The 24,771-nt window shown below is 42.1% G+C and overlaps 1 protein-coding gene across 5 annotated transcripts in view; it reads right to left on the reverse strand.

Annotated features, from left to right (window-relative positions):
• Positions 1 to 11,775: 11,775 nt before the first annotated feature.
• LOC143031853 (uncharacterized) overlaps positions 11,776 to 24,771 on the reverse strand; it is a 46,870-nt gene continuing 33,874 nt past the window's right edge. The window contains exon 5 of one of the 5 annotated variants that reach the window (XM_076196199.1): positions 11,776 to 12,899. In XM_076196199.1, coding sequence (XP_076052314.1) covers positions 12,732 to 12,899 — 168 coding nt within the window. In that variant the 3' untranslated portion in view covers positions 11,776 to 12,731. Of the gene's footprint in view, positions 12,900 to 21,707; positions 24,493 to 24,771 lie in introns of those variants that run through there. The other 4 variants (XM_076196204.1, XM_076196201.1, XM_076196200.1 and 1 more) reach the window with 4 other exon arrangements.

Here is a 24,771-nt window from a genome sequence, read left to right on the forward strand (position 1 = left end):
TCCATTGTGATGATTACTCCCACTTTTTTTACTTCCTTTGCACCAATTTTATATCGTCCTGATATATATATATATTTTACTTCCAAATTCTATTATGCTACATTTCTTAATGTTGAAGTCCACTTCCCACTTCTGACTCCATTCCCAAACCCTGTTCAGATCTCTCTGCAGTGAGTCACAGTCCTTTTCAATACTCACTTTCTTTGACAGTTTTGAGTCATATGCAAGGAAGCTCATGTAATATTCCACACCCTCATCCATGTCATTCATATAAATAACAAACATTATTATGTGTGTGTGTGTGTGTGTGTGTGTGTGTGTGTGTGTGTGTGTGTGTATTTACCTAGTTGTATTTTACGGGAAGAGAGCATGCTCGTAGTGACCCGCTTTTGAATCTTTCAGCATCCAGTTTGATCTTAAATTCTTGTATAGTTTTTGCAATCACCATTTCCTCATTCAGTTTGTTCCAGATATCTACACTCTGTGTGGGAAGCTATTCTTTTTCAGATCTCTTCTCTATCCTTTTTAAAAAAAAATTTGTGTCCTTTTGTTTTTTTCCTAACCATTTTAGTAAGTCATCTCAATCAAGGACTTTCATCCCTTTCATAATTCTGTAGATGGTTAGTAAGTATCCTCTTTCTCTTCTTTATTCTTTGATCTTTCAAAGTTGGTAGATCCAGTCTTTCCTCATGTGGTTTATCTGTCCAGGTCTTCTTCTAGTGAGTTGCATTCCTCTGTACTTACTCTATTTAGTAGTTTCATATCATCTGTAAAGAAGTTCATATAACATTCCATACCTTCATCCATGTCATTTATATACGGTATATTGCAAACATTGTTGGAGCCAATACGGAACCTTGTGGGACTCCACTTATCATTTCTTCCCAATTTCAGTTATTGTCTCTGAATACCACCCTCATTTTTCTCTCATTCAAGAAATCTTTCATCCATTCCAATAACTTTCCTTTGTTTTTTTGGCTACCTCCTTAGTAAGGGGGAAAATGCCATTGGTAGTATTTGGAAAAATGTATTTCTTCACATCCTTTAAACATGTGTTCTTTCTTAATATTTACTCCCATGACCTCTTAAAACTTCACATTTTTTATCAGATCTCTTCTGCTAATACAATCTATTCCCTATAGTGACCTGAATACTGTCATCACATCACCTCTTTCTCTTCAATCTTTCAAAGTTAGTAGACCTGGCAGTACTTTTAGTATTTCCTCATGTGGTTTATCTGCCAGGCTTGGGACCAGTTTGGATCCTGCCCTTTGTATTCTCTCCCTTTATATTCTCTCTTTGTGGGGACCATATCCCAGTTTTGGACATATCAGGGTTTTGACAAATTTTTTCATCATCTCATCCATATAGTGGAATGCCACTTTAATTTTTTTGTAGTAGTCTGTATGTCTCTCCCACAATCCTGCTGATATCTGTAAGGTGACAGGTTGTCTTCCATCAATACTCCCAAGTTTTTCTCCTCTTTTGCATTTGTAGTGGATTCACTTCTCGAGGAATAGTTTAACAATGGCCTTTTGTTGCTATTGCCCACTTCCATTACTTTGCATTTTTGGTATTGAACTTCATTTCCCGTTTTTGTAGAGTAGCTGGGTGTGCTCTTGTATGCAGCACATAAGAACAAGTGGGTGAAACAGTCTCGATTATGGTGTAGACAAGTCTCGATTCTGGTTGCTAAAGTCACACTAATGGATATAGTGTTTTGGCCAACTCTCCAGTCTCGGAAACAAATTGGTAGCTAGAGATGAGATGCTGCTGCACGATAACTTCTGATAGGCGAAGCTTCTGGTAGTCAGGAACACAATATATTGGTTGATGTTTCATACATACATACATACATAGATATACCAAGGCTTTTTCCCCCTTACAATGGAGGTAGCCAAAAAGGAAAAGGCATAAAATCATTCCCACCCATTCCATCCCTGAATACACTCCACACACACCCACCCTCCCTCTTATCTTAGCATCTCCTGGATGACGGGTCATCCCTGCATCTTGTCCACTGCCCTGGGTCAGAAGCAGTGTCGCAAGACACAGCACATACACAGCAAGGCCGCTTCATTAAATCGGCGACCACCCTCTCTGTCCCCCCATGCATAAAAGGAGAAGACAGGGAGAAATCCCTTAGGGCTGCTTCAAATTTTGCTCACACATACTACCTCACCCCCCATCCCCCTGCCCATTCCACCTCATGCATCACAACATCATCCATATACAACCATTCTCCATTCACCCGTCTTCTGCCCTCTCCCGTCCTTCCTCAACAGACATTCCCCTCTTCCCCAAAGCCCCCTTCACCCCATCCATTCACCTCATCCTAGGACGTCTCTTCATGTTCACTCCCTCCACATCTGCCTTCCATACCTCTTTTACTAGTCTTTCTTCACTCATTATTTCCATGTGTCCAAACCATCCTAATACTCTTTTATCAACCCTATCTCCCAACTCCCTTTCCAGGTCCTGGAGCCACAGCATCTACGTTGTGGGACCACCCCCCAACCCTAAGAGTTGGGGACCAAACAGCGGCAACCAGCCCTGGCCACCGGCTCTACGCAGGTGGCACCGATCCCCAAGAGGAGCTACGACTGCCTTGGGGAGTACCACAATCCTTTTTCTCAACATGCAATGTTACGTTTTTTCTGCACCAAGGGGTGATTTTCCAGCGATCACCCCTCTTATTCTAATTTTAGCTGGAGATGTTGAGAGCAATCCTGGGCCCACCACAAAATACACATGCCCAACATGCTCTAAACCCATTACTAGAGCAGACAAAGGGCTCAGTTCAGTGCAATATGTGCAAAAACTGGGCCCACCTCACTTGTACAACACTTGCTAACACAAACCGATACACAAACACTTGGACATGTTCTACCTGCCCTCCAGTAGCCCCACTCCCACCTCCCCAACCACAGCCAGCACCCTTACCCACTCCCAATTTCCCTTTGCTCTTATCCCCAATCAGTACTCCCCTTCCTTTGTCCCCAATCTCTCCTTTCCCCCCCTCTAACCCAGATCCTATACCTTCCCCATTAACACCCCAACCTCAACACCAAACAGCAACATACAACACATACAGAACACACAACATCAACATATTACAACACAACATTGATGGTATTAACACAAAAAAACATGAACTCGAACAATTTCTTAAACAACACAACATACACATTGCAATTATACAAGAAACAAAACTAAGACACTCACACAAAACACCATCATTTCATAATTACACCACCATCAGACAAGACCGGACCGACGGCAATGGCGGTGGACTCATCACCCTGATCCACCATTCCATCTGTTTTGTGGACACAAGTGCCACAACCAAAATTCGCCTCCCTACCACAGATAACACTTCAGAAATCCAATCCATTCGAATTCGCACAGGCAACAAATCAACACTGACAATAGTTAACATGTACATTCCCCCCCACAGTTCCAAACACCTTCATGCCTCAATTTAGCCAACTAGCCTCAATCCCCAACCTGATCATGGTGGTGACTTCAACGCCAAGTCGTCTGTCTGGTATGTCGACAACCCTGACACAGACAGAGGGCTTGATATACAGACTCAGTTTGACTCATTGACTATCATGAACAACACACATAATCATACACATATCCCACACCAAGCCCTCTACACTCCCTCCTCTCCTGATATCACCTTTTGCTCCCCCTGCCTAACCCCAACAACATCATGGAGAGTGGTCGGAACCCTTGGTTCTGACCACCTTCCAATCATCATCACCACCAAAACAAGATGCACCCCAGTTGGCCACAGACACACGTACACCAATTACGAGAGAGCTAACTGGGAAGCTTTTATTGAAGAGACAGAACAACATTTTGAAACACTTAACAGTACACCAATCACAAACATAAATAATGCTGTGCACACTTTCAATATAATCATACAAAACACTGACAAGAGATACCGTATTTTTCGGACCATAAGGAGCTTCGTACCATAAGGCGCACCCGTAATTTGCTATTCCCCGTCCTTACATAAGGCGCACCTGACCACAAGGCGCACCTGGTCTCGTCATCGGATAATCATGCATGTGTGAGTGCATTCAGAACTGAACATTTTTGTTGTTGAATGAGAAAAATCGGTTGAAATTTAGCAAAATTACAAAAATAAATTATATATTTTTCTATTTTGGTCAGTGAAATCAGACCACCTCCATGGACTGTCTGCCCTGCCAATACCCCTAAAAAACAACATAAACACATTACGGGAATTGTGGGGAATAAAACCAACATTAGCAGTTTTATTCCCGGAATTCTCTATTCACTTAAAAACACAAGATTACAAATGAAGGTAAATTTTTAGTTTCGACCATGGGCGCAATATAGCAATAGAAAATTAATTATTAATTTTGTAAATTATAATGCATCAATGTAATATGCAATTTTGTGAGCGGAAATAAAAAGAAAAGTGCTAACACAGATTTCGTAAGTAATGAAGTCGTGTCGGACGAATGGTACGCCATGTTTGCTATGATAGATGCCGACGTCGAAGAAATGAAAGGGTGATAAATTCGTCTAACCTAACCTAACCTGTGTTTAATAAATCATTACCTGCAAAGTAAATGCCATCTGGCTCGTCCTCATTGTCGTCATCGTGAGAGACGTTGGTGTCCCGATCCTGTGCTACCGACTTCGTTCATTAGCATATTTGCTTGTAGCAAGGTATGTTTTATTTTCATTCCCGCCCACAAAATTGCATATTACATTGATACGTAATAATTTACATACATACATATTCCAAGGCTTTTTTCCCCCTTCCAAGGGAGGTAGCCAAAAAGGGAAAGGCATAAAAACACTCCCACCCATTTCATCCCTAAATACACTCCACACCCCTCCCACCCTTCCTCTCATCTGAGCACCTCCTGGATGACGGGTCATCCCTGCACCCTGCCCACCGCCCTGGGTCAGAAGCAGTGTCGCAAGACACAGTACATCCACAGCGAGGCCGCTTCATTTAATCGGCGACCCCCCCTCTCCGTCCCCCTTTGCATATAAGGAGAGGACGGGGAGAAATCCCTTCGGGCTGCGTCAAAATTTACTCACACATACTACCCCACCCCCCACTTCCCCGCCCATTCCTCCTCATGCAGTCACAACATCATCCATATACAACCATTCTCCACTCACCTCTGTCTTCCGTCCTCTCCCTTCCTTCCTCAACAGACATTCCCCTCTTCCCCAAAGCCCCCTTCACCCCATCCATCCACCTCATCCTAGGACGTCCCCTCATGTTCACTCCCTCCACATCTGCCTTCCATACCTCTTTTACTAGTCTTTCTTCACTCATTCTTTCCATGTGTCCAAACCATCCTAATATTCTTTCATCAACCCTATCTCCCAAATCCTTTTTCACACCTGTTCTCCTCCTCACCTCCTCATTTCTCACTCTATCTAGCCTAGTAACCCCCACCATACTTCTCAGACACCTCATCTCAAACACATTCAAACTCCTTCTCTCTTCTTCTCTTATGTTCCACGTTTCTGCCCCATACAGTGCTGTTGGCACAATCACTCCTTCATACAGTCTCCTCTTCGCATCCATTCCCAAATGTCTATTCCTCATTACACTCTTTAAACCACCAAGGCATTTACTCGCTTCTCTCAATCTACATTCTACCTCCACCTTCACTCCACCTTTTCCTGCTACACTTGCACCCAAGTATCTAAAACAATCCACTTCCTCCAGTCGCTCTCCCTTAATGTTCACTTCCAGTCTACTGCCACTTTCACCCCTTGTACATCTCATCACCTTACTTTTACCACATTTATCTTTAGCTTTCTTCTATCACATACTCTCCCAAACTCTGCCACCAGCTTCCTCAATCCCTCCTCTGACCCTGCCACAAGCGCAGTGTCGTCCGCAAACAACAGCTGGCTCACCTCCCACTTTTCTCCATTTTCTTTAACCATCTCCAATCCCTGACTCACTACCCTAGCATTCACCTCTCGCACCACCCCATCCATGTATAAGTTGAACAGCCAGGGCGACATAACGCATCCTTGACGAAGTCCCACCTTTACTTCAAACCACTCACTCTCTCCATTTCTAATCCTAACACATGCTCTACTACTCTCATAAAAACTCTTGACAGCTCCCAAAAGCTTTCCTCCTATCCCATAAATCTGCATAACCTCCCACAGTGCCTTTCTGTCTACCCTATCATAAGCCTTTTCCAGATCCATGAAAGCCCAAAAAACATCCTTCCCCTTTCCTATAGCTTTCTCACATATCTGTCTTACCACAAAGATCTGATCTACACAACCTCTACCCGTCCTAAATCCACACTGTTCCTCACCAATTACTCCCTCTGTTCCTCTCCTAATCCTCTCAATTAAGATTCCTCCCATAAGCCTTCCCTACTACACTCAACAGGCTAATCCCTCTGAAATTACTACATTCACACTTGTCCCCTTTTCCCTTGTAAAGAGGAACTATACAGGCACTACTCCAGTCCTCCGGTACTCTACCCTCTCTCCAGCAAACATTAAATAACCTCACCAACCAGTCCACCATCACTGCACCTCCCTTTTTCAAACATTCTGCATGACATCCATCCAGACCAGGTGCCTTACCTGCTTTCATCATCTTTACAGCTGCCTTCACCTCATCCTTCCTTATTTCTCCTCCATTCTCCTCACTCATCACTCTCATTTTCTTCGCATTTCCCACTGCAGCTATCTTTCCTTCCCTATCCTCCTTCACATTCAGCAACTCCCTAAAATATTCTGCCCATCTTCCCCTCACTGCCATCTCTTCCATTATCAACTCTCCATCTGTACCTTTTACCTTTTCTTCCCTACTTGATTCGCCTCCTCTTCCTCTCTTAATTTCTTTCCAAAACATCTTTTTATTACTTTCAAAATTTTCTGCCATACTCCTACCCCATTTCACATCTGCTCTCCTCTTTGCCTCCTTTACCTTTTGCTTTACTTCTCTTTTCTTTTCTTTGTACGTCTCATATGACTCCCCTGTCCTCTTTTGTAACCAATCTGTGAATGCTCGCTTCTTCTCTTCTACAGCCTTCTTTGTTTCCTCATCCCACCATTCACTACCCTTTCTTCTATTTCCCCCTGTCCTTCTTGTTCCACACACCATCCTTGCACACTTTAAGACTCCCTCCTTGAACCATCCCCATTCCTCCTCCACACCCATCTCTGCTCTATCCTTTACTCCCTCCCACTCCTCCTTCAGCTTCTTTTCGTACTCCTTCTCCTTTTCCTTTTCATTCAAGGAGTTCACTCTAAGAACCTCCCTACCTTTTGTCCCTTTCCTCCTTCTCCATCTATCCTCCACTCTCAGCTTACCTTCCACCAAAAAATGATCTGATATTCCCCCACCCTCTCCCCTTAGCACATGTACATCCTTAACTCTTCCTGTCATAATCCTATTTACCACTACATAATCCATTAGCGCTCTATCTACCACCCTTCCCTCCACCACCCTCTCCCATGTGTACTTATGCTTGACTTTCTTCCGAAACACTGTATTTGCTATCATCAACTCTCTTTCTAGACACATTTCCACCATCAACTCTCCACTACGATTCTTTCCTGGAACTCCACACTTCCCAACCACTCCATCGATTGGACCATTTCCCACCCTAGCATTAAGGTCTCCCAGTACTATTACATTGACATTTCTTCCTAAACCCTCTATGCACTCATTTAAATCTATCCAAAAGGCCTCCCTTTCTTCCATGTTCTTCTCACTGCAAAATTAATAATTAAGTTTAATTGCTATATTGCGCCCATTGTCGAAACTAAAAAAATACCCAAATGACTACAGTCTGAGTGGAGCGAGACTAGACCAATGGAAAGTGGCTGTCTGTGTTGTGGACGCTATCATGTCATAGCCATGATAGCGTGAATGAATGCGGTGGCATGGACTCGAAAACTGTCGAAGTTTTCGCAATTTTCTTGTCAAGATACATGCATCTTGGTTATAACTTGGTTGTAACTTTTGCTAGGCCCATGCACTGTCGCCGTCGGCAGGCTAGCTACGAAACGTGTCAAAATAGTATGTCATTGTCCGAGGCATTTTTTTGCACTGAAGCCACACATAAGGTGCACCTCACGATAAGGCGCACCACCCAATTTTGGTCGATTTTAAGGATTTTGCCCACGCCTTATGGTCCGAAAAATACAGTACATCCCTAAGGCAACAGAAAATCACACAACCCCAACTTCACACCAGAAATCCAACGCCACATCAGACAACGAGACATGCTTAAACACAATACCCCCACACCTATCCCTCAAAACATAGCAGACTAAATATGAACACTAAACACTGTGATTGCCAATAAAATACACAAACAAAAAACACAAAATTGGAAAAACTTTATCAATACACTTGATCACAAAACAAACACCAGCAAATTGTACAAAACATTCAACAGCATTGCACTATCCAACAGTAACACAACACGCTCTCACGCAGCAATAATCACAACAACAGATAATCTACCCTCAAACAGACAACAAGCAAACACACTCATAAATCATTTTGCACAGACAAGCCATCTCACTTCTCACCCTGACAACCGACGCACTATTCGACGTAAGAAACACACTCAGACTATACACCCTTCATAGACAGTCAGACAAAACACATAATACATAATCTCAAGCACTCATCTGCCTGCGGCCCTGATAACATAAGTAACATCCACCTAAAACACATTGGACCACAAGGTATACACGCACTCACAAACATTGCAAACTACAGCTATTCACACAACACTATACCCAACATCTGGAAGCATGGTAAAATAATCACCATTCCAAAACTGAACAAAGACCCAACAATCCCAACATCGCACTGCCCAATCACACTTCTCTGCACCCCCTCTAAAGTCATTGAACGCCTAATACTTAAACTTGTCACACCATATATTCCCCTTGCTGACTCACAACACGGTTTTAGGCCACTACACTCCACAAACACTCTTCTGATAAACCTCACACAAAGAATTTTAGATGGCATCAATTCAGATAGGCCCCACCACAGAACACTTCTTATAACATTGGACATTAGTAAAGCTTTTGATGCTATCCCCCGCCACAACCTAACAAATAAAATATACAACACAGACATGCACAATAACACCAAAAGATGGCTGGCCAATTATCTGGCAGATAGGAATGCTTACGTGTCATATAATGGCCAATCACCGCACATCAGAAACATTAAGAATGGAGTACCACAGGGCTCTGTTCTATCCCCCACACTCTTTAATCTATACATGCATGACTTACCCATACCAGGCACCTCAGAAATACAAATCTCTTCCTACACAGACGACATAACAATCATGTGCACACATTGTAACACAGACAAAGCTGCAGAAATAATCCAGCCATACCTTGATACACTCAACACATGGTTCATCACAAACAGACTCAAAATAGCTCCAACCAAATCTACAGCAACACCTCTCACCAACTGGACAAAAGAACACAAATACATACCTCATCTCTACATCAACAACACTCTAATACCACACACAAACACACCGAAAATTCTTGGTCTAACATATGATACATCCATGTCTTTCAAACAACACATCACAAACATAAAAAACAAATGCACACCTAGACTTAACGCACTTAAGTCAATCACTGGAACAACATTTGGACAAAACAAAGAAACTAATACAACAATATACAAACAATGCATACGCTCAGTGATGAATTATGCAAGTCCTGCATGGGCTCCTAATCTCAGTGAGACACACCACAACACCCTTTAAATCATACAAAACAAAGCCCTAAAAACAATTACAGGCTGCACAAATACAACACCTACAGACCATTTACACCATGAAACAAAAGTCCTCAAAGTCAAGGACCACCTCGACATGAGAGGCACACAATCACTTGGCGCAGCCACCACAAACACATCACACCCACTACACAACATAGCAGAATACCCACACACACCAAAAAACATTAAAACAACACCCAAAGGCCTGTATTACACACAGACACTCTCTTCTCTTCCTCCTCAACCACCAAATACCAGCCTCTGGAAACATATTCATAATCATATCACTCACCGCTCCATTAACACACTGAAAGACAACACACTGCTGCATGCCAGACCCCCTGATATCCACCCTTCTGAATCCTCTCTCCCATTTAAGGACAGAGTCCACCTGGCCAGACTGCGGTGCGGCCACCACCCAGCACTTCTAAGCTACCAGAAGAGGCTGGATGACCGCATTGTGAAAAGCTGCCCATACCATACAACACATAATGCAAGACTGCATTATACACAATCATGCATGCAAACAACACAACATACACTCTATAAAGGATTTGTGGGAAAACCCAGTTTCGGCTGTGGCATTCCTTGGGGAGACGGGACTGCTCGGACAGACTGTCTAGGGAATGACAACAACAACAACTCCCTTTCCACCCCTGTTCTCCTCCTCACCTCCTCATTTCTCACTCTATCAAGCCTAGTAGCCTCCATCATACTTCTCAGACACCTCATCTCAAACACATTCAAACTCCTTCTCTCTTCCTCTCTTATGTTCCATACAGTGCTGTTGGCACAATCACTCCTTCATACAGTCTCCTCTTAGCATCCATTCCCAAATGTCTATTCCTCATTACACTTTTTAATCCACCAAGGCATTTACTCGCTTTTCTCAATCTACATTCTACCTCCACCTTCACTCCACCTTTTCCTGCCACATTTGCACCCAAGTATCTAAAACTATCCACTTACTCCAGTCGCTCTCCCTTAATGCTCACTTCCAGCCTACTGCCACTTTCACGCCTTGTACATCTCATCACCTTACTTTTACCCACATTTATCTTCAGCTTTCTTCTATCACACACTCTAACAAACTCTGTCACCAACTTCCTCAATCTCTCCTCCGATCCTGCCACAAGCGCAGTGTCGTCTACAAACAACAGCTGGCACACCTCCCACTTTTCTCCATTTTCTTTAACCATCTCCAATCACCCACTACCCTTGCATTTTTACCTCTCACACTACCCCATCCATGTATAAGTTGAACAGCCAGGGCAACATAACGCATCCTTGACGAAGTCCCACCTTTACCTTGAACCACTCACTCTCTACATTTCTAATCCTGACACAAGCTCTACTACTCTCATAAAAACTCTTGACAGCTCCTAGAAATAACAGTGTCGAGTCACACATAATCCAGCAACGGTCAGATGTCTGAAACAATTTGGAAAAACACGAAGGGTGTGTACTTCGCATGGAGATGGGCAATTGTTGTAGCCCAAAGGACTTGTTTAACGTAGTTGTCGTAATCAACAAATGTAGAATAATTTCTATGTAGATTCAGATGGACCCTGGGCATCTGCTTCTTTTCCTGCATGATCTTCCCTGTTCTTTTCTCATTCTGGATCTCCCTGCTTCTCTTCTGTATTGACTCTTTTCTATTGATTCTGTGTCTCAGATGCTTTCTCTTACATAGCCCAGGAATGGAAGCTTACATTTCGGGAATACCAAAACATATTCAAAGCAGGTAGTTTAAGTACCTTCAACCAATGGGAAAGCAGAATAAGCTTTCCTGCCAAATTATGTTACGTTTCTGGGTTTGGTGTCATCTGACAGTACATATAAGCATGCCCCCAAAAGATGGGTTTAGCGCAATGGGTTATATTTTAAGAAATACACATTACAATACGGATTATACATCATATTCACACAAAATGTACCTTAAAAATACAAACAGGAGACTTCATTCACACAAGGGCACGACAGTGCACAACCATAGGATTCTATTCACACTAAGGACATGATACAGCCCAAAGTGATTTCTCCTCATCTTCTCTGTTTTCCACATGAGAGGATGAGGAGGGGGGGGGGCGAGGTAAATAAAATGGCCCTGCTGTGAATGTACTGAGTCTTGCTGCATTGTTCTGAGCCAGGCAGTGGACAGGAAACTGTGATAACCATTCATCCAAAAGGAGCTACAATAAAAGGGAAATGTTTGACATATGTGAGTGGGAAGGTTGAAGGTAGGTGCATGCCTTGGCTGGTTACCTCCTTTATATGGGGGAAGAAGCCTATTAGTTGACTGATAGACAAAGGGTGGCAAGTAGAACATCTAGCCTTGCTAACAAAATGCAAGAGAAGTTTAGATGAACTAGGATTGCCCACATTACAAGAGAGAAGAAAGAAAATATGATAGCTATCTTCAGAATAATGAAAGGAGTGGAAAAAGAGACAGAGAACCCATTGGAATGAGATGAAAGACTGTCAACACAGTACAACACAAAACTAAAAATTGATTGCTTGAAGTGACTAAGAAACAGCTTTATGCATAAATACATTAATCTACGGGATAAATTACAAGAAAAGCAATCTAGTTGGACAACATATATGAATTTCACACAACATTTGATAAGCAAAGATATAGACTGGGTTTGGATATTATAAAGTAATTGTATACATATGTGCATAAAGATGAAGACTTACACTGCCTAAAATGATCCAAGAAAGAATGCATCAACACTGTCTCAGTACTTTCAATGATAGCTACCAGGCTAACAATTCTTGTTCTTTATGAATGCAATCAAACAATCAATCTGTTGCCCCTGCCCTCTACTGCAACCTGCAGCCTCTGGGAAAATGGCAACAGTCTGGTCGAGACCAGGTCACTTAGAAGAGATATTGTGTTGTCTGGGAATTGTCAGTGTAGTAAGCGGTGTTCTGCGTCTTCTCTGTGGTTGTTGCATCTGGGACAGTTTGAATCTATGGCCAGGCCTATTCCGGGTCTTAATGACAGATGATGTCCTAAGCACAGGAATGCTAATGGGGTTCTTCTCTGGTGCCAGAGGAATTTCCCTGTGGAGGTTATCTGGAAATAGGTGCCAGAGTATTAAGTTTGAAGGACTTGTTTAGTTATCTGGGTGTGAACATGTTTCTGTGCGATTGTTCTGTGTAGTATGGATGGTAGGTTGTGATGAGTTGTATGCTGCTGGTGTAGTTTTTTTCTGTTGCATTCAGTTGGTGGTGCTTGTGAAATGCAGTGTGAAGGGTGGTAAAGAATTATGTTCCTGTATTTTCATCTGATGTTCTACATACATACATATACCAAAGGCTTTTTTTTCACCTTTATAAGGGAGGTAGCCAAAAAACGGAGGCATAAAAACCATTCCATCCCTATCATACCCCACTCCCCTCCACCCTCTTCCCTCTCTCTTAGGCCGGCCACACACGTGCAGTTTAAACTGACAGTTACAGCTGTTCAGTTATAACTGTCAGTTGAAACTGGATGCATGTGGACAGCCTAGCACTACTAGGCTGGCCACACACATGCAGTTTAAACTGACAGTTACAACTGTTCAGTTATAACTGTCAGTTTAAACTGCAAATGTGTGGCCGGCCTTATCTTGGCACCAATTGGATGACAGGTCATCCCTGCATCTCACCCATTGCCCTGGGTCAGAAGCAGTGTCACAAGACACAGCATATCCACAGCAAGACCACTTCATTAAATCAGTGACCCTCCCTCTCTGTTCCCTCATGCAGAAAAGGAGAGGATGGGGGAGAAATCCCTTTGGGCTGTGTCAAATGATTTCTCACACATACTCCCTCAACCCCCATCCCCCACCCAATCCACCTCATGCATCACAGCATCATTCATTTACAACCAATCTCCATTCACCCATCTTCTGTCCTCTCTCGTCCTTCCTCAACAGACATTCCCCTCTTTCCCAAAACCCCTTTTACCCCATCCATTCATCTCATCCTAGGTTGACCCCTCATGTTCACTCCTTCCACACCTCTTTTACTAGTCTTACTTCACTCATTCTTTCCATGTGTCCAAACCATCCCAATACTCTTTTATCAATCCTATTTCCCAACTCCCTTTCCACTCACCGTTCTCTTCCTCACCTCATTTCCCACTATCTAGCCTAGTAACCCCTATCTTACTTCTCAGGCACCTCATCTAAAGCACATTCAAACTCCTCCTCTCTTATGTTCCATGTTTCTGCCCTGTACAATGCTGTCGGCACAATCCCTCCTTCATACAATCTCCTCTTAGCAATCATTCCCAAATGTTTATCTGATGTTCAATTGGGATTATTTTGGTTTCTGAATGTAGGTGTCCTGTAGAGGTGGTTTTGGTGCATTCTGTTATTACTCCAGTCTGCAGTGTTTGTAAATTGTTTATGTTTGATTTGCTGATTGTTGGAAACCATAATGTGGAGACACATTCTAAGGTGATTATTTTTAACTGTTTATAGATGCTTATCAGTTTCTCTTTGTTCCCAAGTCTGTGCTTGTGATGATTTTCAATTGGTTTGTCTTGTTAATTTTTACTGTCAGGTCCTTAATATGTGGGCTGAATGTCCCATAAATATCATATATTAGACCTAAAATTTTTGTATTCCTTCCTAATGGAAGGGTTTGGCTTTTTATTTTCACTGTATGGTGGTTTTATGATTCATGGTTGTCTGAGGTGACCAGTGTCACTGTTGATTTCTGGGATGAAGCTTCCATTCTATTATTTCTAAGCCCGTGTCCCAGTTTGTGCAAGTAGACTTTGGTGTCCTTTGCTGCTATCCTTTATTTGCTGTGCTGAGTTATCATTGTTGAGTCATCTGCATATTTACCTAGTTGTATTTTGCGGGCAGGGGAGCTATGCTCGTGTTGTCCCGCCATTGTATCTCTCTGTGTCTAGTTTGCTTTTAAACTCGTGAATGGTTTTTGCGCTTACTATTTCATTATCCAGTTTGTTCCAAGTGTCTAAAACTCTATGTGGAAAACTGTTTTTCTTCAGTTCTCTTCTATAGCTATGTTTTCTTAATTTCCTTCCATGTCCTCTTGTGTTTCTCTTGTCCCAGTTTTGTAATTCTTCTCTATCAAGTATCTCTGTGCCTTTCATGATTCTGTAGATGGTCAGTAGGTCTCCTCTCTCTCTTCTTTGCTCCAGTGTCGGTAGCTCCAGTTTAGCCAATCTCTCATCGTATGATAGGTTTGCAAGTGCAGGTGCCATTTTTGTAGCTGCTCTTTGGATTCTTTCTATTTTGTGAGAACATAGGTGTTTAGTTTTAGTTCAGGGATTGGTTGGTTGAACAGTAAGGGTGGTAGTATTGTTCCTTTTGGAACTCCAGTGCATAGTCCTTCTGTACCTGAGATGTGGCTCTTTTGGGTTACTCAGCATTGTCTTCCTGCTATAAAGTTAGATGTCTGTCTCAACAATTTTTAATCATTTTGGATAGTATGTCTGGGAATTCTGTCAATGGCAACCATAATAGTTCTTTCTGGTATGTTTTTATCATATTTTATTTTATTCTCCCAGCTCCCTTGGGATAGGGAGGATGAAAGAGTATTAGGATGGTTTGGACACATGGAAAGAATGAGTGAAGAAAGATTAGTAAAAGAAGTGTGGAAGGCGGAGGTGGAAGGAATGAATATGAGGGGGCGTCCTAAGATGAGATGGATGGATGGGGTGAAAGGGGCTTTACAAAAGAGAGGAATGTCTGTAGAGGAAGGACAGGAGAGGACAGAAGATAGGGGTGAATGGAGAAGGATTGTGTATAGATGAGGCTGTAATGCATGAGGGGGAGTGGGTGGGGGATAGGGGGTGAGGAAGTATGTACAGTGAGACCTCTCATTAACGGATGTTGATTAGCCGCATTTGCGGTGTTTTTGCTGTGTTTTCGGTGTTTTGGAGTGGTTTTTGAGTGGCATAATAGTGATTGCACGCACTAAACAACAGCACCAAAAACACTGAAAACAAAGCGAAAACACCAGAAACACAGCTAATCAACGTCCGTTAATGAGAGGTCTCACTGTATGAGAAAAAATTTGACGCAGCCCGAGGGGATTTCTCCCTGTCTTCTCCTTTCCTGCATGAGGGGACAGAGAGGGGGGTCACTGAATTAATGAAGCGGCCTTGCTGTGGATGTGCTGTGTCTTGTGACACTGCTTCTGACCCAGGGCAGTGGACAGGATGCAGGGATGACCCGTCATCCAGGAGGTGCTAAGATGGGAGGGATGGTGGAGGGGTGTGGAGTGTATTCAGGGATGGAATGGGTGGGAATGATTTTATGCCTTTTCCTTTTTGGCTACCTCCCTTGTAAAGGGGGAAAGCCTTGGTATATGTATTTATGTATGTATGTCATAAACAAGCTATATAAATTGTTAGTTCATCCACATTTAGAATATGCTGTTTTTGTGTATGGTCACTGAATCTCGTTAAAGACATTGACAGATTGGAAAAATGCGGTGGGAAGCCACAAAACTAATTCCAAATATTGGAAATAAATCATACAAAAATTGAGTAAAACATATGAATTTATTTTCCCCAAAATAGTGTGTACTTGGGGGTGATTTGATACAGGCCTTTAAGATTCTAAAGGGAATTGACATCATCAAAAGTGACAAAATTTTCACATAATGTCAATCAGATAAAAAATTAATACAACCACTCCTCGTTTAACGACAACAATTGGGACCAGCGCGCCGTCGTTAACCGAATTGGTTGTTAAGCGAAAGTGTATACATATACGTACATGTACTGTATGTACAATGTCCAGCAATACATGTATCTTTATTTTCGTGTATTTTCCCTCTTTTATACAGTACATTAAAGCTTTATTTACTGTTTATTTACGGTGGTTAGGTTCCTGAAATTACCGTATATGACCAAATCCGCGTATGCTGACATTCCATATTGAATACTGGGGTATTTTTTTTAGTTTCGACCATGGGCGCAATATAGCAATAGAAAATTAATTATTAATTTTGTAAATTAAAATGTATCAACGTAATATGCAATTTTGTCGGCGGAAATGAAAGTAAAAAATACCATGCTACAAGAAAATATGCTAATGACTGAAGTCGGTAGCATAGGATCAGGACGCCATCTTGTCGTCTGCCAACGTCTCTCACAATGACGACAACGAGGACGAGCCGGATGACATTTAATTTGCAGGTAATGATTTATCAAACATAGGTTAGGTTAGTTTAGTTTAGGTTAGACGAATTTATCATCCTTTCATTTCTTCGACATCGGCATCTATCATGGTAAACATGGCGTACCATTCGTCCGACACGACTTCATTACTTACGAAATCTGTGTTAGCACTTTTCTTTTTATTTCCGCTCACAAAATTGCATATTACGTTGATACATTATAATTTACAAAATTAATAATTAATTTTCTATTGCTATATTGTGCCCTTGGTCGAAACTAAAAATTTACCAATACCGGTATATACTGTACCCCAGGTAGTTTTTGCAGCTTGCAGGATGGTAATGTAGACCTAAGCTTCAGAACACTTTACCTCACAGCTAATATCCACTGTACAAGTTCATTTACATCATACAAATTTGCCTCAGCCAACTTAATTATCGTACACGACGTCGTAACTTTGGAAGATTTACGTTAAACGAATATTGGTCTGTCATAAAGCTCGTTGTTACTCCGAGTTGTCGTTAACCGAGTAGGTCGTTAAACGAGGAGTGGGTGTACTCTCAAAAAGTCAGGAAGCAGGTTTAATTTGGAAGTGGGTAGAAAGACTGCCAACTGTGTAGTACATGAATGCAACAAGCTTCCTGCAGAGACAGTGCAATGTGGTACACTTCAAAGTATTAAGATTCATTTAAATAAACACCTAAGCAATATGCTGTAATGCCCACCATTTGTTTTTATCTATTTATATACATACATATACCAAAGGCTTTTTCCCCCCTTACATGGGAGGTAACCAAAAGACAAGGGATAGAAACAGACATACATATTCCAAAGGCTTTTTTTCCCCCTTATAAGGGAGGTAGCCAAAAGAAAAAGGCATAAAAACCAATCCCACCCATTCCATCCCCTACATACTCCACTCCCCTCTACCCTCTTATCTTGGCACCTGCTGGATGACTGGTCATCCCTGCATCTTGTCCACTGCCCTGGATCAGAAGCAGTGTCACAAGACACAGCACATCCACAGCAAGGTCACTTCATTAATTTGGTAAAAAAAAAAAAAAAAAAACATCCCCTCATGTAGAAAAGGAGAAGGCAGGGAGAAATCACTTCGGGCTGCATCAATTTATTTCTCATACATACTCCCTCACCCCCCATCCCCCACCTACTCCCCCACATGCATCACAGCATCATCCATACACAACTATTCTCCATTCACCCCTGTCTTCTGTCCTTCCTCAACAGACATTCCCCTCTTTTAGCAATGCCCCTTTTACCCCATCCATCCACCTCATCCTAGGACACCCCCTCATATTCACTCCTTCCACCTCTGACTTCCACACCTCTTTTACTAATCTTTCTTCACTCATTCTTTCCACATGTCCAAACTTTCCCAAAACTCTTTCATCAACCCCATCTCCCAACTCCTTTTCCACCCCAGTTCTCTTCCTCACCTCCTCATTTCTCACTATCTAGACTAGTAACTCCTATCATACTTCTCAGACATTTCATCTCAAACACATTCAAACTCCTCTCTTCTCATATGTTCCATGTTTCTGCCCCATACAGTGCTGTTGGCACAATCACTCCTTCATGCAATCTCCTCTTAACATCCATTCCCACGCATAAAAGGAGAAGACAGGGAGAAATCCCTTCGGGCTGTGTCAAATTTTGCTCACACATACTACCTCACCCCCCATCCCCCGGCCCATTCCACCTCATGCATCACAACATCATCCATATACAACCATTCTCCATTCATCCGTCTTCTGTCCTCTCCCGTCCTTCCTCAACAGACATTCCCCTCTTCTCAAAAGCCCCCTTCACCCCATCCATCAACCTCATCCTAGGACGTCCCCTTATGTTCACTCCCCCCTCATCTGCCTTCCATACCTCTTTTACTGGTCTTTCTTCACTCATTCTTTCCATGTGTCCAAACCATCCTAATACTCTTTCATTAACCTTATCTCCCAACTCCCTTTCCACCCCTGTTCTCCTCCTCACCTCCTCATTTCTCACTCTATCTAGCCTAGTAACCCCCATCATACTTCTCAGACACCTCATCTCAAACACATTCAAACTCCTTCTCTCTTATGTTCCATGTTTCTGCCCCATACAGTGCTGGTGGCACAATGACTACAAAATTGGGACGTAGATAATAACAAACATTCTCCCCACATGAGTGAATTTACATCACAAAAAATAATATCAGAACATCTATCAAAACTGGACGTCAGAAAATCACATGGCCTGGATGGAATTGCAAATTGGATTCTAAAAGAATGCAAAGAAGAGCTAACGGACAAAATACATACATACATACATACATACATACATATACCAAGGCTTTTTCCCCCTTCCAAGGGAGGTAGCCACAAAAGGAAAGGCATAAAAACACTCCCACCCATTTCATCCCTAAATACACTCCACACCCCTCCCACCCTTCCTCTCATCTGAGCACCTCCTGGATGACGGGTCATCCCTGAACCCTGCCCACCGCCCTGGGTCAGAAGCAGTGTCGCAAGACACAGTACATCCACAGCAAGGCCGTTTCATTTAATCGGCGACCCCCCCTCTCCGTCCCCCCCTGCATATAAGGAGAGGACGGGGAGAAATCCCTTCGGGCTGCGTCAAAATTTACTCACACATACTACCCCACCCCCCACCCCCCGCCTATTCCTCCTCATGCAGTCACAACATCATCCATATACAACCATTCTCCACTCACCTCTGTCTTCCGTCCTCTCCCTTCCTTCCTCAACAGACATTCCCCTCTTCCCCAAAGCCCCCTTCACCCCATCCATCCACCTCATCCTAGGACGTCCCCTCATGTTCACTCCCTCCACATCTGCCTTCCATACCTCTTTTACTAGTCTTTCTTCACTCATTCTTTCCATGTGTCCAAACCATCCTAATATTCTTTCATCAACCCTCTCTCCCAAATCCTTTTTCACCCCTGTTCTCCTCCTCACCTCCTCATTTCTCACTCTATCTAGCCTAGTAACCCCCACCATACTTCTCAGACACCTCATCTCAAACACATTCAAACTCCTTCTCTCTTCTTCTCTTATGTTCCACGTTTCTGCCCCATACAGTGCTGTTGGCACAATCACTCCTTCATACAGTCTCCTCTTCGCATCCATTCCCAAATGTCTATTTCTCATTACACTCTTTAAACCACCAAGGCATTTACTCACTTCTCTCAATCTACATTCTACCTCCACCTTCACTCCACCTTTTCCTGCTACACTTGCACCCAAGTATCTAAAACTATCCACTTCCTCCAGTCGCTCTCCCTTAATGTTCACTTCCAGTCTACTGCCACTTTCACCCCTTGTACATCTCATCACCTTACTTTTACCCACATTTATCTTTAGCTTTCTTCTATCACATACTCTCCCAAACTCTGCCACCAGCTTCCTCAATCCCTCCTCTGACCCTGCCACAAGCGCAGTGTCGTCCGCAAACAACAGCTGGCTCACCTCCCACTTTTCTCCATTTTCTTTAACCATCTCCAATCCCTGACTCACTACCCTAGCATTCACCTCTCGCACCACCCCATCCATGTATAAGTTGAACAGCCAGGGCGACATAACGCATCCTTGACGAAGTCCCACCTTTACTTCAAACCACTCACTCTCTCCATTTCCAATCCTAACACATGCTCTACTACTCACATAAAAACTCTTGACAGCTCCCAAAAGCTTTCCTCCTATCCCATAAATCTGCATAACCTCCCACAGTGCCTTTCTGTCTACCCTATCATAAGCCTTTTCCAGATCCATAAAAGCCCAAAAAACATCCTTCCCCTTTCCTATAGCTTTCTCACATATCTGTCTTACCACAAAGATCTGATCTACACAACCTCTACCCGTCCTAAATCCACACTGTTCCTCACCAATTACTCCTTCTGTTCCTCTCCTAATCCTCTCAATTAAGATTCTCCCATAAGCCTTCCCTACTACACTCAACAGGCTAATCCCTCTGAAATTACTACATTCACACTTGTCCCCTTTTCCCTTGTAAAGAGGAACTATACAGGCACTACTCAATAAATAGCTCACTCAAGGAAGGAAAGATACCTAATGACTGGAAAAATGCTAACATTGTACCAATATATAAAGGAGGAAACAAGGAAGAACCCACCAACTATAGGCCAGTATCACTAACAAGCACTATAGCCAAAATTTGTGAGAAAATCATCAAGAATAGATGGGTAAAACACCTGGAAGATAACAACATATTAAACCCAAGACAATTCGGGTTCAGACAAGGTAGATCATGCACCACAAACTTGATATGCTTCTACTCAAGACTAATAGACATAGTGCAAGAAAGAAATGGATGGGCTGATTGTGCATTCCTTGACTTGCAAAAAGCATTTGACAAAGTACCACACAGAAAACTACTAAAAAAACTGGAACACATAGGAGGAATACGAGGGAACCTACTAAAATGGATGGAGAACTTCCTGACTGGAAGAAAGATGAGAGTAGTGCTCAGAGAAAAATATTCAGATTGGAAAGAGGTGATCAGTGGAGTACTGCAAGGATCTGTACTGGCACCAATAATGTTTGCTATCTATATGAATGATATGGACGAGGGCGTGAACTGTTAGATGAGCTTCTTTGCTGATGACGCCAAACTGTTAATAGGGTATGGAACTGGAATCAGAAATGGGAAGTGGATTTTAATACTGTACTAAGAAGTGTAGCATAATGGAGTTTGGAAAAAGCAAAAACAGAATATCAAGAAATTATACAATTGGAACCAAGGAAGTAAAGAAAGTAGGATCCAAAAAAGACTTGGGAGTTATTATCACAAACGACTTGTCCTATGATACACAGATTAACAAAATTGTCGGGGAGACTTACAACTTGCTAAGATCAATAAAAGTGGCTTTTGCTTACCTGGACGAAGACATGATGAAAAAAATTTGGTTACATTGATAAGGCTTAGACTAGAGTATGCGGCGACATTGTGGTCCCCCAGTACCAAAAAGAACATAAAGAAAATAGAAAGAATCCAAAGAGCAGCTACAAAAATGGCACCTGCACTTGCAAACCTATCATACGAGGAGAGATTGGCTAAACTGGAGTTACCGACACTGGAGCAAAGAAGAGAGAGAGGAGACCTACTGACCATCTACAGAATCATGAAAGGCACAGAGATACAGGTAAACGTCGACTTACGATGGCATTAGGTTTCGATAGATCCATCGTAAGACGATTTCATCGTAAGTCGATCCCCAATTTGTGTATCACTCTGTTCCGTGGTCACTGTACCTAGCCTACCTGTATATCAACCACCAGAGATACTGAATATAGCCTATTAAACATGTACAGTAGTTTATTTAATTATTTTTATCCTTTTTACCATATTCAAACACTATAATATGTATTTTCAGTACGGACTTAAATCTCGCGGGCAGCAGCCAATGCCAGCCGTACGACGTGTCGTAATAATACTCGCATCATAAAATATAGTCACCGCTTATATCGATCGTTCTCTTTTTCACCCGCGAATTTTGAAAACCACAGAGAATGGGATTACGGGCACATTTGAGAGAATGTAAAAACACAGGGGCGACTACAATAAATGTAATCAAGACGCCGATATGGCAGCGTCGCGAATCCACTTGCTCCTCATGACGCCTACGTGTGCGGCACCGTATGGAAGGGGTTAAATATATCATATCGTCGTCGTCATCGTAAAGTCGAAAAATCGTAAGTCGCGGCCATCGTAAGTCGACGTTTACCTGTACTTGATAGAGAAGAGTTACTTAACTGGGACAAGAGAAACACAAGAGGACATGGAAGGAAATTAAGAAAACATAGCTATAGAAGAGAACTGAAGAAAAACAGTTTTCCACATAGAGTTTTAGACACTTGGAACAAACTGGATAATGAAATAGTAAGTGCAAAAACCATTCACGAGTTTAAAAGCAAACTAGACACTGAGAGATACAATGGCGGGACAACACGAGCATAGCTCCCCTTCCCGCAAAATACAACTAGGTAAATACAGTCTCCTCCTGGCATCCAGTCCCAAATGTTTGTTCCTCATTACACTTTTTAATCCACCAAGGCATTTACTCACTTCTCTCAGTCTACATTCTACCTCCACCTCTACTCCGCCTTTTCCTGCCACATTTGCACCCAAGTATCTAAAACTATCCACTTCTTCCAGTCGCTCTCCCTTAACCCCTTCCATACAGTGACTCCTACGTAGGCATCATAAGGACCAAGTGGGTACGCAAGGATGCTGACATTGGTGTCTTGATTATATTCATTGCAGTTGTACCTCTGTGACCCCCATACTCTGTAAACTGGCTTCATCATATTTTCTATGGTTATCAAAATTCACGGGTGAAAGAGAAAACGATTACCGTACATACTCGTCTATAGGTCGAAATCTTAAGGAATTTTTTTTAGGCCAAAACCTAGGGGTCGACCTATACCCAAGTAATAATCTTGTTAGGTTGAAATCCAGACATGACAAGAAAGGCTAAGAAGAACTCTTACCTTTTCTTTAGGTTCAGAAATCAAAATATTTACCTACCAGTTACTACCAGTAAACAATGGGGACATAAAATACACGGTACGTACCAAAACATGTGAAATTCCTTCTAGATACGGTAACCCCATACTGTGGTTTTACCTGTTTGTTAAAATTCTTAGCACAGGCGAGCTTATTATATCATGTATACTATTATAGTACCCATATTTGTTTAAGAAAATAATAAAATGTTGATATTCTCAAATTTAACTTTCTATATGGTATATATTGTTGTTACCATTACCAAAACAATGCATGGATCTCACCATCACGAAAACAAACTGTTCAGTATTGCCAACTTGTTACTGTTACCAGATATTTTACCATAGGGTAGCAGAAAAAATGTAAGGCACACATTCTTTTTTAATTCATTGACGGATACAAAAGTTTTTGTGCGTTAAATGTAAACATAATTTTTTTGTATTAACTGTGATGCAAAAGAAAAGTACATATTCTCTAAGTGAAACAATATCATATCCATGAATATGGTACCCTGCATACGGTACCGCTATAGGGACCTGAGCGATTTCAAGTTTACCGGGTATTAATGGAGATGCATAAATTTTTTGTTGATAATTCTAAAATATTAACTTTGCCAATTAAAATTTAAGCAAAAGAAAAACATTCTCTAATTGAATTGACAGTGACACATGGTATAATCCTAAATATTTTAACTAAAATCCACCAAAATCATTTTCCTTGCTGTCGTCATCTTCACCAAACAGCTCCTCCCACTCACAGCTGTGTAGAGTATCGTCATATGGATCAACTTCATCAGCCATAGGAACATCAACATAATCTTCCTCCTCCACATTATCGTTAGCCTGATCATCCCACAGCAAGTCATCTTCAGATCCACTGTTGGTTAAAATTGTTTCTAACGAAACACGCCTAGCCAGTTTATTCCGTATACCGTACATTACTTGGTAATCTGTTCAAGTTTTTCACTCCGCTGAAATGGCAACTTCAGTGAAACTTATTAAATATTGAAATCAGTGAACTTGAAAAAACATAAACCAAAATACATCAGAATTAATGAAGTGAAAAAACTATAATAAACAATTGCTATGCCAGGCAAGCCATGCCACTTCAAAGCATTAAGACAGTGGAATGCTCACAGCACCAAAACAAAAACAAGCTACTCGACCTGTACATGAGGTATATGGAAAAATCCAGATTTTTTGGCCAAAAATGGGGGGTCGACCTTTACACGAGATCGACCTATAGACGAGTATATACGGTA

This window comes from Oratosquilla oratoria, chromosome 12 (genome assembly GCF_046742065.1).
Source record: "Oratosquilla oratoria isolate Oo_2021 chromosome 12, ASM4674206v1, whole genome shotgun sequence".
Taxonomy (NCBI): Eukaryota; Metazoa; Arthropoda; class Malacostraca; order Stomatopoda; family Squillidae; genus Oratosquilla; species Oratosquilla oratoria.